A 16,153-nucleotide genomic window follows, 5' to 3' on the forward strand; every position below is an offset into this window, starting at 1 on the left:
GGTTCCCCTGGAGTGGGTGCGTGAGAGTGTGTTTTGCAGGTGCGAGATCTGGGAGCTGAGCTAGCGGTGACAGGGCCCCTGCACACCCAGCCCACCAGCTCCAGGGAGGCCCCAGGCGAGGATCTGCCCTGTGGGCTTCTGCCAAAGGTGCAGTGAGGGAGCAGGGGTGCCTTTCTGTCAGCCTCTTTCACAGCCCACCCCCCACACACCGAGGAGAGATGACCAACTGGTTCTTTTATTGAATATTCCCAGAGGAGGTAACCTGCAAGGGACTGCAGCTAATCTGGAAGGTGCTGTGGATCCTGAGCCCAAATAGCCCATTTCCAGCAAGCTCTACACAGTGGGACAAGGGCCACCTGGGGCTGGGGCTGCTGCCCAGGCCTGCCCTTCCACCCACCTCGCCTGGGCTGGGTCAGCTCCTGTCCTATCCCGGTGCCTGTCCACCTGGCAGAGTCTGTTTGCTCCTGCCTCCCTCCCCAGCCCCTCCAGGTGAGCGTGGGACAGGCAGCTGGGTCACAGCTTGTGCCTGGGGCAGCGCTGCAGGGCCTCCCGCAGGGCCCCAGTCACACGGTCCACGTTCTCCCGGGTGGCGTTGCAGCCCATCAGGCCGATCCGCAGCACCTGGGGGGCAGGGGCGGGGCGCAGACGTCAGCCTCCATCGGGGCCCTGCCTGGCCCTAACTGAGGGCTGGGGGGACCCCCCCCACCCAGGGTACATGAGAGGAGCAGAGAGCTTCTTCTGGTCACACAGGGAGGGCCCCCAAACCCAGGCCAGAGCCGGCTCTTCTCCCTCTGCCCACAGAGCTAGAGAAGGGAGACCCAGCTGGCGGTCAGTGAAGGCCACTCAGAATCGCCCACTCAGTGGGCACAGCTCGACCTGGGCACGGGGCCTCCAGCCTGGTCCGCTCACTCGGAGGGAAGGAAGGACGTGCTGGGTGGAATTGGAGATGCTGTACCCCACAACCTCACCAAGCTGGGGTTGAAGGGGGCAGGAGGATACACTTTGCCCAGACTCCCCTGGGGTTTGGAGAAGGATTTTCCCTTCTGACCGCCCCTGCTGTTCTGGGCCCTTCGATGACCGCCGGACCTCGCCCTGGGCCTGGCACACACTGCTGCTCCGTGTGGGCGTGGTGCATCTAGTTTCTGAGCACTCAGAGCGGCAGGCCTCCCTCACCTTTCCCGCTGAGGGCCCAAGGCCGCCTGCGATCTCGATGTCAAAGTGGTCCATGACGTAGTTGGTGATGTCTCTCCAGTCGTAGCCAGCGGGCACGGCCACTGTGGTGATAGTGGGCAGCCGGAGTGCCTGCAGGGTGAGCCCAGCTCAGCCCCCTTCACCTTCACCAGCCAGCCCTTACCTTGGGATCCAGAGGAGTGGGTGGGGGTGGGAGGGTGGGGAGGAAGCGCCCGAGGACATCGAGGTCACCACCCCTGCCCAGCAACCCACACCCATGGGACAGGGCGTCCAAGACACCGAGGGACCCCAAGGTGACACCATATGTCTGTTCCCCTCTGGCAGGTCACATCCACCCTGGGGCGGAAGGGCTTCAGTTTCCTACTGGAACATTTAGCTGACCCTCCCACCCGTGGGGCTCAGGAGGCCGGTGGGTGTCTTCTAGCTCAGAGATCACCCATTACTACTCAGGGGGAGGCTCTGGGGGAGAGTGGGGGCATCAAACTAAGTGTCCTAAGTTCCCGAGGCCAGGGAGATGTGACCGCCCACCCCCCAGGACCACAGGAGCTCATGTCCATCCCGACGGGGCTGGGCAGGAGCTCTCCCCTCCCTCCCCCACACCCGCCCCTCCATCAGGGCAGAACTGCCCTCGCTCCTGCGCCCTGCGTCCTGCTCCCCCTGCCCCCCGGCTCCTTACGGGATCCTTCACGAAGAGCCGCAGGCCCAGCCCCTGCAGGCGCCCATGCAGGTATGCCATGGTCTCCCGGTGCTGCCGCCAGCTGTCCTCCAGGCCCTACGTGGGCAGAGGGCACCGGGGCGGGTGCTGATGTGGCACGGCAGAGTGGGGTCCCTCCCTTGGCCGTGGAGAGGGAGAACCTGGCTCGCATCTACAGTGCGGGGCAGCTTCAGGCTGGGGAGAGGCTCCTCTCCTGGCCTGGAGTCTGAGTCCCTCAGGAGCCCCCTTGAGCCCCCAGGTTTGGGGCTCTGGCTTTGTCCTCGGGGCCAGGCCTGGGGCTACCTTGGAGTAGGTGGAAATGGTCTGGGTCTGAAAGAAGAGAAGTGGGGGGCCCAGCCAGTTCTTGGAGCCAAGGGGCCCCTGGGGGAGAGGAGGGCACCTGGCCAGAGGTGGGGAGCTGGCCAGTGGGAGGGAAGGAGCTTCTGTGCCAGATGGGGCTGGGAGCCAAATCAGAACTGAGGCTCAGGCAGGTGGCTCTAGGCCCCGCTCTTCCCTTGGGGCCACACTGTCATCCCAGGGGAGGGTGGTCAGAGGAAGGGAGAGGGAAGAGAGGAGGGAGGGCAAGGGGGGTGGGGAGGTCATCTCCATTCCCTCAGGGCCAGCTCCTCCAACCGTCAGCCTCACCCCTGCCCAGCCACAGCTCTGATGGTCACCCCAGGCCCTGTCTGATTGACCACACGCATCCCCCTCCCTTCCCTACACAGCTCACACCCCAGGGCCCATTTGCACAGCCCCTCCCTGTGAGCCCGCAGCTCCTTGCCCATGTGCTCTCTGGCACACGGCCCTGGCACGGGTGCTGGTGACCGTCCAGCTCACAGCACACCTCGACTCTAGCCAGCCCTGGGGCAGTGACTTGATGAGCAGACACAGGAGGGCAAATGCGGCCAGCACAGCACTACAGTCTCCCAGGGAGGCTGCCACACCCAGGCTTGCTTCCTGGCCTCTGGGCTGGTGGCTAGCAGTGGCCCCTGGGGGACTTCAAGACGAAGAAGGCAGGCCATGCTGCTGGCCATGTTTCCTGTCCTGTGTTCTGCAGAGCCAACCTGGCCTGGGGCCACGCTTGGCCTTCTGTGTCCCGAGAGTGTGGACATTGCACTGGGCGAAGCCACCCTGGTCACACCTGGCTGTCCCGCTCCGCTCCTGCCCCCACTCTGGGAGCCGGATGTGGCTGCAGGAAACCGCCAAGCCTGGACTCACTTTATACTCTTGACCAGCTACCTCTGGCTGCCTCACACTCCCCGGCCCCTTCACCCCACCCTCTCCTCTTCATACCTCCCCTCTCTCCTCAAACCCCCTCAGGCTCGGCTAGACCCTCACTGAGTGCTTCACCAAGCAACTGAGGGGTCGGAAGACAGTGCACACCTGCCCCATCACGGCATCTGTCCCGGGGCCCTGTCCTCCCGGGGCCCCTCAGCCAGCAACCAGCAATGCCCCCTCTCTCTGCTATACAACCGACTTTTCCTTCTCTGCAGGCCAGGCCCACGAGGGTGGGGGGATGGGGCTCTATTGGGGTGCCTGCACCTGCCACGTCCCTGCCCCAGGCTGCTGCTGCTCTCGGCCCCCTCCCTCCCCTCACCTGTTCCACTATGAGGGCCAGGCTCTCTCGCAGGGTGTACAAGCCGGTGATGGGGGTGGTGTGATGGTATCTGGAAGACAGGAGGGGGCTCGGTCCAGCGTCACTGGGTGGGGGACAGGGCAGTAGCTCGGTCTATCCCAGCCCCACTAGGGTCGGGCTCTCTGACGACGGGGCTAGCTCCCTTCCCAGGGGAGCGATGTCCAGTTTGGGAATTACAGACTCAGCTGGAAGGGCAGCTAGATCCGGAGAGAGCAAGGCTCAGAGTTGAGGCACTGGCCGGATCGCAGTGGAAGGCTAACGGGGGCAGACTCGGTGCTGGTTCCCATCTCCCCACTGAGGCCCCTGTAGCCCCAGTGGACCATGAAGCCCACACTGAACCTACTGTGCCCACTGGGTAGGGTACTATTCCTGGTGTCCCTCTCCCCATGTGTGACATAAGGGGTCTTGGGTTATAGCCAAAGCCACCCCACAGAGAGCCCCTAGTTCACCATCCCCTTTTGAGAGATGGGTAAACTGAGGCCCAGGGGTGGGAAGATGTGACAGTGCCAAGTCCAAAGTGCCTGAAGGTGCGCTGGGACTTCTGGGAGGAGAGGGCCCCGCGGACAGGGCTGTGGGGCCATGTTACTGGACCTGAGCCCCCAGGCCAGGGAGGAATGAGGAGACTGGGAGGAGCTTCGATGGCCTGGCTCAGGTGAATCCCGGGGCTCCAGCTGGGGTGTGGGGGCCTGAGGGGGGCTCAGAACCCAGTGTGTGAAACTGATGAGAGGCCGGGGGTAGCAAGAGGTCACGGCCCTTCCCCCATGCCCCTCAGCCACCCCCAACCCACCGCTAGCCCTACGGCCCTCACATCCTGGGCTTGTCATCGCAGCCCCAGAAGTTGGCCAGCCACTTGATGTCCAGGTAGAAGGAGACGGGCTTCGTCTTCCGGGTGTAGATCTTGTTTCTGGGGAGGAAGAACTGGGCTGAGTGCCTGCTCATCCAGGCTGGAGCGCCTGTGGGCCTGTTTTGTCAGGTGCTCCTGTTTCAAAGAAGTGAGCCAGAGGGGTGGGGACTCCGGGACCCCTGTGTTTATGTTCAGGGGCTGGTGTGGGCCCTCAGACTGCCCAGCCCTGCTGGCCCTTGGGCCCAGCCTGTGCCTCTGCCACGTGCGTGTGACCCTGTCATGTGGGGACCCCGGCTGGTCTTTCCCCCTCCCCAGGCCCCTCCCATGGAGTTGTCCTGCCTCTTTCCTGAGGTCACCAAAAAGTGACCAGTCACTTAAAGACAGGAGGGTCTGCTGCGTTGGTGAGTCCAACCCACCAAAATGATAGGGGGAAACTAAGTCTTAGGGCCTCGGGGTGAGGCCTCACCTCTCCTGGAGGCTACCACACCCTTGAATATAAGCAGTGAAGCTGGGGCATAACTCAGGTGGCTCTCAGGTGACCCTACTTCCCCAGGCTGGGTGACCCCAGGCTCCCCTGGCTGTCCTCTCCCCTGCTCACCTGGCCTCTCTTGCTTGGCTCCCCATTCCCTGCACCCTGGTGGGCTGGGGCCTCAGCGGGGACCCGGGGTCCTCTGCTCTCAAGCCCTGGACACTGCCGGCTGGTCTCAAAACTTTAAATACATCTGTTCTCCATCAACTCCAGACTGACATGTCCAGCCCGGGCCTCTCCTTGACTCCAGACTCAGACCCAGCTGCCTCCTTGACCCTCCCACAGGCATCTCAGGCTTCCCATGTCCACAGAGGATTCCTGATCTCACCCCAAATTGTCTCTGTTCTCATAAATGGCACCACCCGTCACAGGGTGTAGCTGATGGTAGTGGCCTGCTGAGGCTGGCCCTGCATCGCCTCCCCCACCCCCTCCAGGCCTGGCTCAGGGTCTAGACACTGGGGACATGGGAGTGTGGGGACTGCAGCAGGATGAAGGTGGCCTGTGTCACCCCATGGAGTAGCTCCTTTATCAGCACCTAGACGCTGACCTGGGGTGGAGAGAGCAGGGGGCTGGCACTGTCCCCAGTCCTTGCTGGCTCACTCCTTGACTTGAAGCCAGGAATTTCCAGAATGTGAAGCCCTGCGTCCCACACACAAGCCCAGGTTCTCACGAAGAGCATCTTCTGGAGGCCAGCCTGGCCAGGCCACTCCCCCCACACACATGGCCCTCACTGTGCCCCTGTGAAGCCAGAGCTTGGGCGTACCTGCGGGCACCTGTCCAGGATAGGTGGTGAGCATTCCAGAGGCATCTCTGAGGAGCCCTTCCCTCCCTCCTAATCCGCCTTGCTGCATGTCCAGCCCAGGGTGGGGGCCAGGGCCCAGGGTCACTCACTTGGCCTTGTCACTGAAGGAGAGGAGCGAGGTGCCTGGAGGGGCGTTCAGGACCTTCTGGGAGCCCGAGTACAAGACATCGATGCCTGTGGACGGAAGTTGCACGTGCTCACGGGGGCGGAGTGCCACGCAGGGGCAGGATTATTCCAGTGGGGGGCACCTAGTCCAGGCCCCGGTCTATGGACTCCACTAGTGATACTTGGCGGCCAGGAGGGTTAAAGTGGGGAGGGCATCCTGGGTTCGAGTCTTGCACTGCTGCATTGCAGCCTGGGAGCTCAGGCTCGAGCCTCTTAGCACAGCTTCTCCCTCATGGCAGAGGGCAGCCAGCCCGGGAGGTGCAGTGTGGACATCCTAGGGACAGCCTGCCACTCCGCACGGCATCCCCAGGACCCCTCTCTGGGCCCTTCCTTTCAGAGCAGTGGTCTGAGCGTCAGCTCAGAAAGTTCTCCCCTCACTGCACTGGAGATAGGGGACTACAGAAGACTTCTTGGGGTGGCCTGCGAGGCGACCTTCACAACGATGCCCACCACTGTGTGACAGGCTGGTGGGGTGTGGAGCAGATGGAAACTGAGGCCCAGCTGGGACCAGAGGCAGCCCAGCCCCCTGCACCTGATTGACAGGGGCCCCGGCCCTTCTTCTGCCCATCCTGCAGAGGCTCTGAGACCTCTCCAAATCTACCCCTGGAGATGCTCCTCCCTCCCGCCTGTCCCTGACACCCGGCCTGACAGCCCAGCAGAAACACCGGCTGTTGATTAGTTCATGGAGCCTGTCCTGCCCCAGGGAGGACCTGGCTCTTCTCCTGGGCCTTGTGGAGATAGGGTCCTAACCTGACAAGTGGGCTGGTGTTGGACTTGCAGGCACTGTCAGACGAAACCTCTCTGTCGGGGGCCTTCTGCACCCTCAGGGCCCCTGGGGTGAGCAGTGGACTGGCTGGGGCTGTGGGGGGCACGCCCTTACCTTGCTGATCCATGTAGATGGGGACCGCGCCCAGGGAGGCCACCGAGTCCACCAGGAGCAGGCACTTGTACCTGGGGGGAGGGGCAGCAGAGAGAAGCAGGAGGGGGCTTCAGACTCTGCAGGGATGGGGTTTCTGGAGGGGCCTTGAGAACCTGTAGAAGGCTGGCACGGAAGCGGGGGAGCCTTCTGTCTCCCACTTAGTGCCTCCTCTTGGACTCTCAGAGCCTCAGGACCAGCTTTCTGGTTCTAAAACCAGGGCAAGCAGCAGGGCAGACCAGGCGTCAACACAGGGACCTCGAGGGGTGTCAAAGTCTGGGCCAGCCGGGCCACAGAACCCCACATGAAGGTCAGCCCAGGCAGCCTGTAGTCCCGCGGGCCGGCTGGGGGCTCTGCGAGCTCAGGCCCGAGGGCCTGTGTGGGATCCAGGGACCAGGGCCACACAGAGCTGGGCCTCCTCCTGCCAACATCCACTCCACCCAGCCTGCTGGCCAGAAGTCCAGAGCCCAGGGAAGACAGAGTCCAGAAACAGTCTGAGCCGAGAGCTTTGACTCTCCTCTGCCTCCATGTTTTCTTAGAAAAAAGGCACAAAGAGTATCCCACACTGGCACAGAGGGGAGGCTGTTCCCGTGGAAGCCATAGCCCAGATGACATTTGTGAGCTTGATTCACTGGACAAGGATCTCACAGGCCGGACTCCGGCAGGCAAACTGCCCCAGCTGGGTCCCCTGTGGTGGACGGTGGCCCTGCCAGGATGATCCTGCCTGGCTGAAGACTTTCTCTCCTTCCGTCCTGCGGTCAGCTCTCCAGAGCAGGACTCACATGAGGAAATCCCACCCGACCTCACCCAAGGCCCTGTGTGTTCCGTGTGGGGGCAAGGAGGCTAGAGGAGGCAAGTAGAGGGCAGGAGGCCGCTTTGGGGCTCTGGGGATCTTGAGGCGAGGTGGGGGCAGGCCCTGGGACCTGGACAGCAGGATCAGCACTGAGACCTCCCCAGCTGTGGGGACTGGAGGCCAGTGGGCACTGTGGGGGCACTCAGCCACAGAGCACCTGATCCTGCTCTCAGATGGGAGGAGCCCCCCAGACTCAGCCCAGAGCAATGAGCACCCCGAGAGTTGCCTGCACCCCATGCCGTGTGACAGAGGCTGGGGGGTGAGAAGGGTGGGATGGGCAGCTGGGTCTCACTTGCTACCTCCTGGGAGGGAGGGACCTGCCAGCACCACCACCCCACGCCCAGCCCACCCCCCAGCACTGCCACCCTGGGACAGGCTCACCTGTGGCAGAGCCTCCCATAGCCATCGAGGGGCTGCAGCACACCGCTGGATGACTCCCCCTGGGTCAGGAACAGCAACACTGGCTTGTGCTGGACCAGGCCCTGAGTGGGACAGAGGTGACAGCTGTGGCAGAGCCAGTGGAGGGAGGGGGCTGGCCAGCTCATCCCTGAAGGACTTTTCCTGGTGAGGGCAGGATCCCTCCCAAACACCCCTCCCTCCCCACTGCCGGTGCAGATCTGGCAGCTGGAGCTGGTGGTGCCACACCCCCTCTTGGTCTGAGTGTGTGCTGAGGGAGAGCCCGGGCACCTTGGCTCTGGGAGGAGGGCTTGTTCCAGGAAGAGAAGGACTTTCTCCCAGAGACCAAGGAAGAGTGGCCCCAGCCTCCCACCCGGTCCTATTGAGACCGCCATGAGGTCAGCTGTGTCCCCGGGGTCTGACCTCGCCTGAAGGGGAGAGGCTGGCACCCCAAGTGTCAGGGAATGTCCTGCTTGCCACCTCCTTCCTCCAGCCCCTCTGGCCCTGCCCAGAGGACTAGGTCCCAGACTCAGTTTCCCTGCCAGACAGAACCCTCGCAGACTTCCCACCTGCTCCCACATATTAGAATGCTCCTCCTGTGCCCGGTCACCTGGTGCTGGGAAGAGCTGAGGCCCAGCAGTGGACCCCAACCTCGCAGCCCTGAGCCCACCCTGCTGGCTGGCTCCCTCCCCTCCCTGGGGCTGCACACCCCACTGTACCTCTTCCACCTCCTGCAGCGTGTGGTGGCCTCCCAGCTCCTTGATCATCAGGTGCACGCGGGCTCCTGGGAGCAGGGGCAGAGTGAGCGGTGAGCTGCCCAGCAGAAACACACACACAGCAGGGGCCAGTGTTGGGGACCACTGGCCTGAGCAGGCAGTGCTCACCCCCGTCCTGTGAGGACGGGGACCCGCCCACCCCAGCCCCTGGCCACTGTACAGAAGAGGAAGGTGGGGTGTGCTCAGTGAGGTGCTCTTGGTGAACTGAGGCTTCTGGGGTGCTCTGGACAGGAGCAGGTCAGGCTCAGCTCGCTGTCCCTTCCTCAGACCGCCTTCCCTGAGCCCAGCCAGGCAGGGGCTGTCCCGGGGTCCTTTGCAGCACCATTCACAAGGGAAATAAATGAGCATTTGTGCAGGGCCACTTGGACCGGTGCCTTCTCAGCAGAGGGTCGCTCCCGAGGGGCCCACCACATTTGATGAATGACTGAATGAAGGAATGAACAGATGAATGAATGGAAAGAAATGAAAGGATGAGTAAGGGCATTTGCCCTCTTTGCGGACTGGGGGTCCAGGACAGCAAGCCCTGGTCCTGCTTCCTCTCTCAGACTCCCGCATCCTCGTGCACAGCCGGCGTCCAGAGTTGCATGTAGGAGAGGAGGAGACCCCAAGACTGTCCATGCTTCAGGGGAAAGCCCGAGGCCGGGCTGTGGGGTGGGAATCAGGGAGGGGCTTGCCCGGACCTCGCAGTGGGCAGTCAGTGCCACTGGAGCGTGTGTGCCCGAGGTCCACTTGGGGCCCTGCCTTCCATCCGCACACTGGTTTTCAAGAGGACCGGGTGAGGGCCTCAACCCCCTTGGGCCATCGGGGGTTGTCCATTAACCAGGACCGAGTGTGGCCATGTGTGGAGCTGACCATGCAGGAGCTGCGAGACGTTTCCAAAGGCCACAATCAATCATTAAACCCAGTGCACACGCCTGCTTTTGATCCGTGTCTCTCTCCTTAGAACATTTTACTCTGGAAATGAAAATCTTGTCTATACCTCCATATTCTGTGCTACAGAAAGAAGACTGTTTCTGAGATTTTGAGGGGGGATTTCAGCCTCTGAAACCCTGTCTCGTCAAAGAAGATCAGAGGCGACAACTGGGGACCCTGGAGAGCTGCGGGGGCTTTAGGGGTTTGTGTTGAGATCAGAGGATTCCCTGCAGTGCCTCCCCGCATGTGCTCAGAAACAGCTGACCCCAAACTCTGGGAGACAGGGCATGGGGGCACCACGAGCACCCCGACACCTACTTGGAGGAGGCAGTAGGCTGGTAGGGAGGTGGATGCACGAAGGGACAACAAAGGGGGTAAGGTCCACCTAGGGAGGGGCCAAGGTTGGTGCCTGGAGGGTTTGAGGGGCTGCCAGGCTTCGTGTGAGAGGCGAGACGCCTTCGGGAAGGATGGAGTGAGGGGCCACACCTCACCATCTGCCCTGCCTCTTACCAATGCGCTCCCCGATGTCCGCGGCCCGCTGCCCCCAGATGCCGTTGACCCCGACCAGGAAGGAGTCCCCCGGCTCCAGGAGATTGAACAAGGCGGCCTCCAGGGCACAATGCCCAGAGCCGCTGATGGCCAGCGTGAGGGGGTTCCTGGTCTGGAACACGTACTGGATGCCTTGCTTGATCTCGTCCATTATCTGGGGGCAGTGGGCATGCAGGTCAGACCTCGTCTTCAGAGTGAGCCTCAGGGGACTGCCCACCGCCCTGTAAATGACCTACCTGGTGCATCTCCTTGTGCATGTGCCCGATCACCTGCAGCCCCCCGGCTGCCCGGACGCGCGGAGCCAAGTTAGCGGGGCCGGGCCCAAGCAGGAGCCGGCTGGGGATGGACAGGGGCTTGCGCAGGGCCTCTGGCGGGCCCACCAGCAGCTGGTGGGAGGCCATGGTCCGCACCCAACCTGCCGCCTGGGGCCCCAGGGCCACACTGGCCACTGCCAGCACCCGGAGCATTTCCCAGCTGGCCCCGTGCTGGACAGTGGTACACGTGTGGGCACAGGCAGGCGTCCAGAGGTAAGGCCTGATCGATGTGCTCCTGCTACAAGGCAGCCTTTTGTTGTTTGTCCTTGTTACCTGACCCCTTATCCATGCTTAGCCTGCATGTCGGGGGCCTGACAGCCAGGGTGTTGAACCTTCAGCTGGGGGAGGAGGAGACTTCAGAGTCCAGTCAATGAAAAACAGTGTGGTGAGCTGCCCCTCAGCCCCTCCCCGCTCCTCTCAGCTGTCCCGGGAGGATGCCCAGCCCAGTGCATTCTGCTGGGTTCAGGAGGGTTTTTTCTCTGGGTTCCAGAGTTTTGCTTAATGGACCAGAGAGCAAATATTTCAGACTTGGCAGGCCTTACAGGCTTATTGCAACTACTCAACCCTGCTGTTGTGGTGCAAAAGCAGCTACAACGGTGTGGCCATTTGCTAATAAAACTTTACTCATAAAAGAAGTGGTGGGCCAGATTTGGCCCACGGGCCATAGTTTGCTGACCCTGGCTTAGCTTATGGAGAGGCTCAATTTAGAAAATATATATGCCCTGTGTGTATAGACACGCACTCCCACGCACACAGGTGCACACACCAAGGCCATGCTCATTCCTGATTCTTTTGGAAATAAGTATTTTCTCTGCCACTTCATGCCCGAGGTCCCTGAGGTTTGGCCTTCACAAGTGTAACCAAGGGGTGCTCGCTTGGGCAGCCTCCTCTGCTTGCTGAGTCAACAGGTGGGTGTCCTGGGAAATCAAAGCAGCCCCTGCACCCCTGGGGACCGGGTGAAGGAGGCTGTGGACCGGAGCTCTCTGAGCAGCTTAGAAACTTCTCAGCTGTTCTCCAGGAGCCTGCCTGGAGCATGCGGGGACTTCCTGCCCTGTGTCAGGGCTGGCGCCCCGGCCTTAGTAACCCGGGAAGCGTTAGGACTTCCGCACAGGAGCCTTCACAGTGACCAAAGAGACGGTACCCCTGACCTCTGGCGCCTGACCTCTCTCCCATGGGGACTTGCTCCCCAGCTCAGCAGAGCCCCTCCATTCAGCACTCATTGCTGGGGCTGGGGTTTGTCTGGCATCCTGGGGGTGTGGGGACCCCACGAGCTTTAGCCAAATTGGACAGTTGTCGCCTGAGCACCTGAGGACCTTCACAGCCCTGCAGGGGTGGTGGCGCTCTGTGCATCTGGTGAGTGAAGACATTGGCAGAGGGAACAAGCCTTACATTCTGGGCAGAGGGCAACCAGGGCAGCCCTGTGCCCCAGTCCTGGGCCCCGGGGAAGGTGACCAGGACGTGGTCCCTGGCACAGGCATGCCAAGATGCTCCTTAGCCTAGCTTTCCCCGGCACAGGGAGGCCCGGTGTGAGCATCTGCCTCCCACCTCCTCCCTCCCTCCCTCCCTCCCTCCTTCCTTCCTTCCTTCCTCCCTTCTTTTTCCTTCCTTCCTTTCTGCCTTCCTTTCTTCTTTCCTTCTTTTCTCCCTCTTCCCCTCCCTCCTCCATCTTTCCTCCCTCCTCCCCCCTTCTCGCTCCTTTCGCCTCCTTCTCCCCACTCTCCCCTCTCTGCTTCCTTACCCAACACTCACTCTGGACCAGGCCCCAGTCTGGCTGCCCCCACTAATGCAGTGTCAGCAAGAAGCAGAAGCCCTCTCAGGCAGCAGGCAGGTGGGGGAGCAGGGGAGGGCAGAGGAGGCTCAGGGTCTGCAACAGCCTCCTGGGAGCTGAGAGGAGAGGCCGAAAGGGGCTGAGAGCCGCCTGGAGGAGGCGAGAACCCCAGGGGGCTGCCAGGAAAAGGTCTAGGGGAAGTGGGGGTCATGGGAGCTGAGCCTTGGAGAGTGGAGTGGCGTGCCCACTGGAGGGTCGGGTGGGGTGGTGAGGGCCTGCCAGGCCCAGGGAACTGCAGGGGCAGGGGCACAAAGGCGAGAGGTCTGCACATCCTTGAGGCCTGTGTGAGGAGGGCCTGTGCAGACTCCAGACAGAGCTGGCGGCCTCAGGCACTGCCCCACCGTGTCATCTGGGGCCTAGTGCCGTCTGGGCAGCACGGGGCCTCCAGAGTCAGCATTGGTGGTGACCTGTGTTAAAAAAGAGACAACAGGCCCAAAATGGATTCACTTGTGCTAAACCCCACGTCACCGAATCAAGACTTCATACCTAACTTAATGATGGTTTCAACCTCTCCCAGGAGTGGAGTCTTAAATCCAGGAGTCACCAGGTCAGCACTGGTGAGGTCATCTGCCAGATAGACCCCTGCCATCCCCTAAAGGGAGGTGACCTTGCCACTAACAACCCACTCTTTGCTAGAACTTCCTTGTCCCGCTCCCTTCTGCCTATGAAAGTCTTTCATTTTGTCCAGCTGCTCGCAGCTCCTTTCCATCTGCTGGATGGGGTGCCGCCTGATTCAGGATTGCTGGGTAAAGCCAATAGGATCTTTAAAACTTACTCAATTGAATTTTGTTTTTTTAATACCTGTCACGGCCCCCAGTAAACCTTTCCTCTTCCCTGAGCGGCTCTTAGTCCTGTGGCTTTGCCCTAGGCTGGGGGCGACACACCCCACCCTCCCCAAGGGTTGGCACACCCCGCTCCCAGCTCGGCTCTGGCCCCAGCCTTTTTGTCTGCAGCTCCACTGGTGTGGGCTCTTTCCCTCAGGGGCCCACCTTCCCTCCCACCTGGGGAGCTGCACACCTGGACCAGCTCTCACGACCACCCCCAGGCACACTCTCCACTTCACTCCAGTCTAACCAATGCTTCTGAGCCTTTGCACGTGCTGTTCCTCTGCCTCAAAAGCTTGTCGCTTTTTTTGCTCAGTCCCTCTTGCTCTTCTCTCAGAGCTGGCCTAGCCTCTCATCCAGGGAGTCACCTCAACTGTCCGCATGTCCTCGGACGCCTTTCTGTCATGCGACATGCCACACGGGTCACACTGTCTGTTTACGGTCTGTACCCTCGTCGGGTGGGACCCCCGTTCATGCAGTGCTGAGTGCTGTGTGGCAGGTGGGAGGGCAGGAGAAGCCTGGGCCCAGGGCTGGCCAACTGGTCCTGGCAGTGTAGCCCAGGGAAACCAGGTGTGTGGGCTTTGTTCCCAAACAGAGTGGTGTCCTGTGTTAACATGACATGGGGGAGATGTTGCAACTGGAGGGAGGCGTTTCCTCAGGCCACAAGCCAATTGGGAGCTGCAGAGCCACTGTCGACAGTAAACAGCCAGGCAGGTAACCGATCTTTGTCTCCCAGGAGGCCCGGAGATAAGGGCCACCTGGCCAGGTGGGCCAGGCAGTTCCCAGGGCCCACTGGGAGCAGCGTCTCATAGCCATGTGAGGATCTGCCAGCCCACCCCACCTTGGCTTGCCAGGGCCCTGGGCCAGCAGCCATGGGGGCCTGGGGGGCTGTGAAGTGCAGACCAGGACCTGGAGCCCACCTTGTCTCCCCCTTCCCCACAGGCCCAGCTCCCCATGGACCTGGGGGTGTCTTAGTTCTCCAGAGGGACTCAGTGGTAGAACCCGCGGGCCACCGCCTGCCACACCATTCGACAAACCAAGTCTGTTTTCTAAATTTAACTTCTGGTTTTTCATAATTGATAGGAAAAGTGCAAACGATCGCTTTTGCCCACGGGTCTGGAACCTGCCGCCCTGCAGAGCGCTGTTGTGAAGGCAGGGTGTGTGCCATTGGCTCCCTCGGCGCTCTGGGCAGACAACCACCTCACCTGCTGGTACCGCAGCCCTTCTCGCCCCTTCTGCCAAGTGCCTGTTCCTGCTGGGCGTCTACACGTGTGCTCTGTTTTAAATCTACGGCTAAAGCCAGCCTGTCATGACGCCCGGGCTGGAGGAGGCCATCTTTTCACACACAGGCCGCCAGGTCCCAGATGGAGAGGCACTGGCCTGAATCCCACAGCCTCAGTCGGAGGGCAGGACCCCCTGTGGCTGCCTGGTGTGAAATGCAGTTTTGCCTCAGGGGGTGCTCCAGGCCCAAGGCACCCGTCCAGGTCACGGTCTGAGTGGGTGAGGGCCGTGTGGAACCTGTCCCACTGAGTGGCCCCTGCTGGGACACCGTGTCCTTGGGTATTTATTTAGCTGTGAGGTAAGAGATACCACAAGGCCGATTTTCAGGACACCATCTATTAACAACTGCCCCTCCCCCCTGCTGAGCTAGGTGCTGCTTCCTTGGGGTGCAGGGCGCCCTGGGGCTCAGGACACAAAGTATGAAATGCCTGCACCCATGCACAGTCAGGTGCAGAGGCGCAGCGGTGAAGAAGGCACAGCCCAGCTCTGCTGGGGGAACACAGGGCCGAGCGGATCCCAGGACCGCTGTCACAGGTACGGCTCACGCACTTTGTCACCCCAATGATAATGGTGGCTGGCAAAGTTGGGGACAGCTACTTCTCCCCTGCTCACTCCTGCCTGGTCCCTGGCACCAAGCAGGCAGCAGGCAGGAGGGGGACCAGCCCCTGGTCCGGTGTGTGACCCATGACCGAGCAGTCACAATAGTGCTCTCCAGGAACTGAGCAGCCCCGCAAGAGTGACGTGCATTCCTGGAACTCCCCAATGCTCGCTCCGTGTGTCGTGATTCTCAGGGCCTCTTGGGGTGCTCTGCCCGTTCCCATTTGGGGTCTCTGGGGTGCTGTGTCGTTCATAATGTGACAGTCGTGAGAAACCAGAGAGGATGTGGGCTGTGCAGATGGTCCCCGCGCAGCGTCACAGAGCCTCACACTGCCCCTTGGGCGGGATCTTTGGCCAGACGTATCTGAAGCTCCATCCCACTCCTGCGGCCTTGGGGCGCGGCTGGGCACCGACTTGGCCAAATTTACCAAGAAGTGAAGAGATACGTTTGAGCAGCTTTCATAATTTCATGTTTGGGGGTATTTTTCGCTGACACTTGGACTTAAAATACTGCTTTTAACACAGCAGAACCTGGTCCAGGATCGCCCAGGGCACCCCACCCTCTCACACTGCAAAACCCAGTGAAGTGGTTGGTCGCATTTCCCATCCATGTGTCCCAACATGCTGGCTTCACAAATGTAGAACTAAGAAACCCAGGTTTTACTGTGAGTCGGAATTGGATAGATTTAGCATCAACTAACTTCAATTTAAAATTCAGCATGTGGGGCCGGCCCCGTGGTTTAGCGGTTAAGTGCGCGCGCTCCGCCGCTGGCGGCCTGGGTTCAGATATCCCAGGCGCGCACGGACGCACCACTTGTCAGGCGATGCTGTGGCGGCGTCCCACATAAAGTGGAGGGAGATGGACATGGATGTTAGCTCAGGGCCGGTCTTCCTCAGCAAAAAGAAGAGGGTTGGCATGGATGTTAGCTCAGGACTGATCTTCCTCACAAAATAAATAAATAAATAAAAAATAAAATAAAATTCGGCATGAGGATGGTCAAACCCCAGGACACAGGTTTTCTGGAAAAGTTTGATGCGCACGCCTG

At 61.2% G+C, this 16,153-nt stretch overlaps 1 protein-coding gene across 1 annotated transcript; it reads right to left on the bottom strand.

Moving 5' to 3' along the window:
• Nucleotides 1-513: 513 nt before the first annotated feature.
• AGXT (alanine--glyoxylate aminotransferase) lies at nt 514-10,730 on the bottom strand. Its single transcript, XM_087424516.1, has 11 exons — nt 10,500-10,730; nt 10,225-10,417; nt 8,746-8,810; nt 8,012-8,112; nt 6,742-6,812; nt 5,786-5,870; nt 4,330-4,425; nt 3,483-3,552; nt 1,868-1,963; nt 1,174-1,302; nt 514-621 (listed from the first exon to the last, which is right to left on the bottom strand). The coding sequence occupies exons 1-11, from the start codon at nt 10,728-10,730 to the stop codon at nt 514-516; spliced, it is 1,245 nt and encodes a 414-aa protein (XP_087280642.1).
• Nucleotides 10,731-16,153: the final 5,423 nt, after the last annotated feature.

This window comes from Ceratotherium simum, chromosome 37, assembly GCF_057802395.1.
Source record: "Ceratotherium simum simum isolate JZ-2026a chromosome 37, ASM5780239v1, whole genome shotgun sequence".
Taxonomy (NCBI): domain Eukaryota; kingdom Metazoa; phylum Chordata; class Mammalia; order Perissodactyla; family Rhinocerotidae; genus Ceratotherium; species Ceratotherium simum.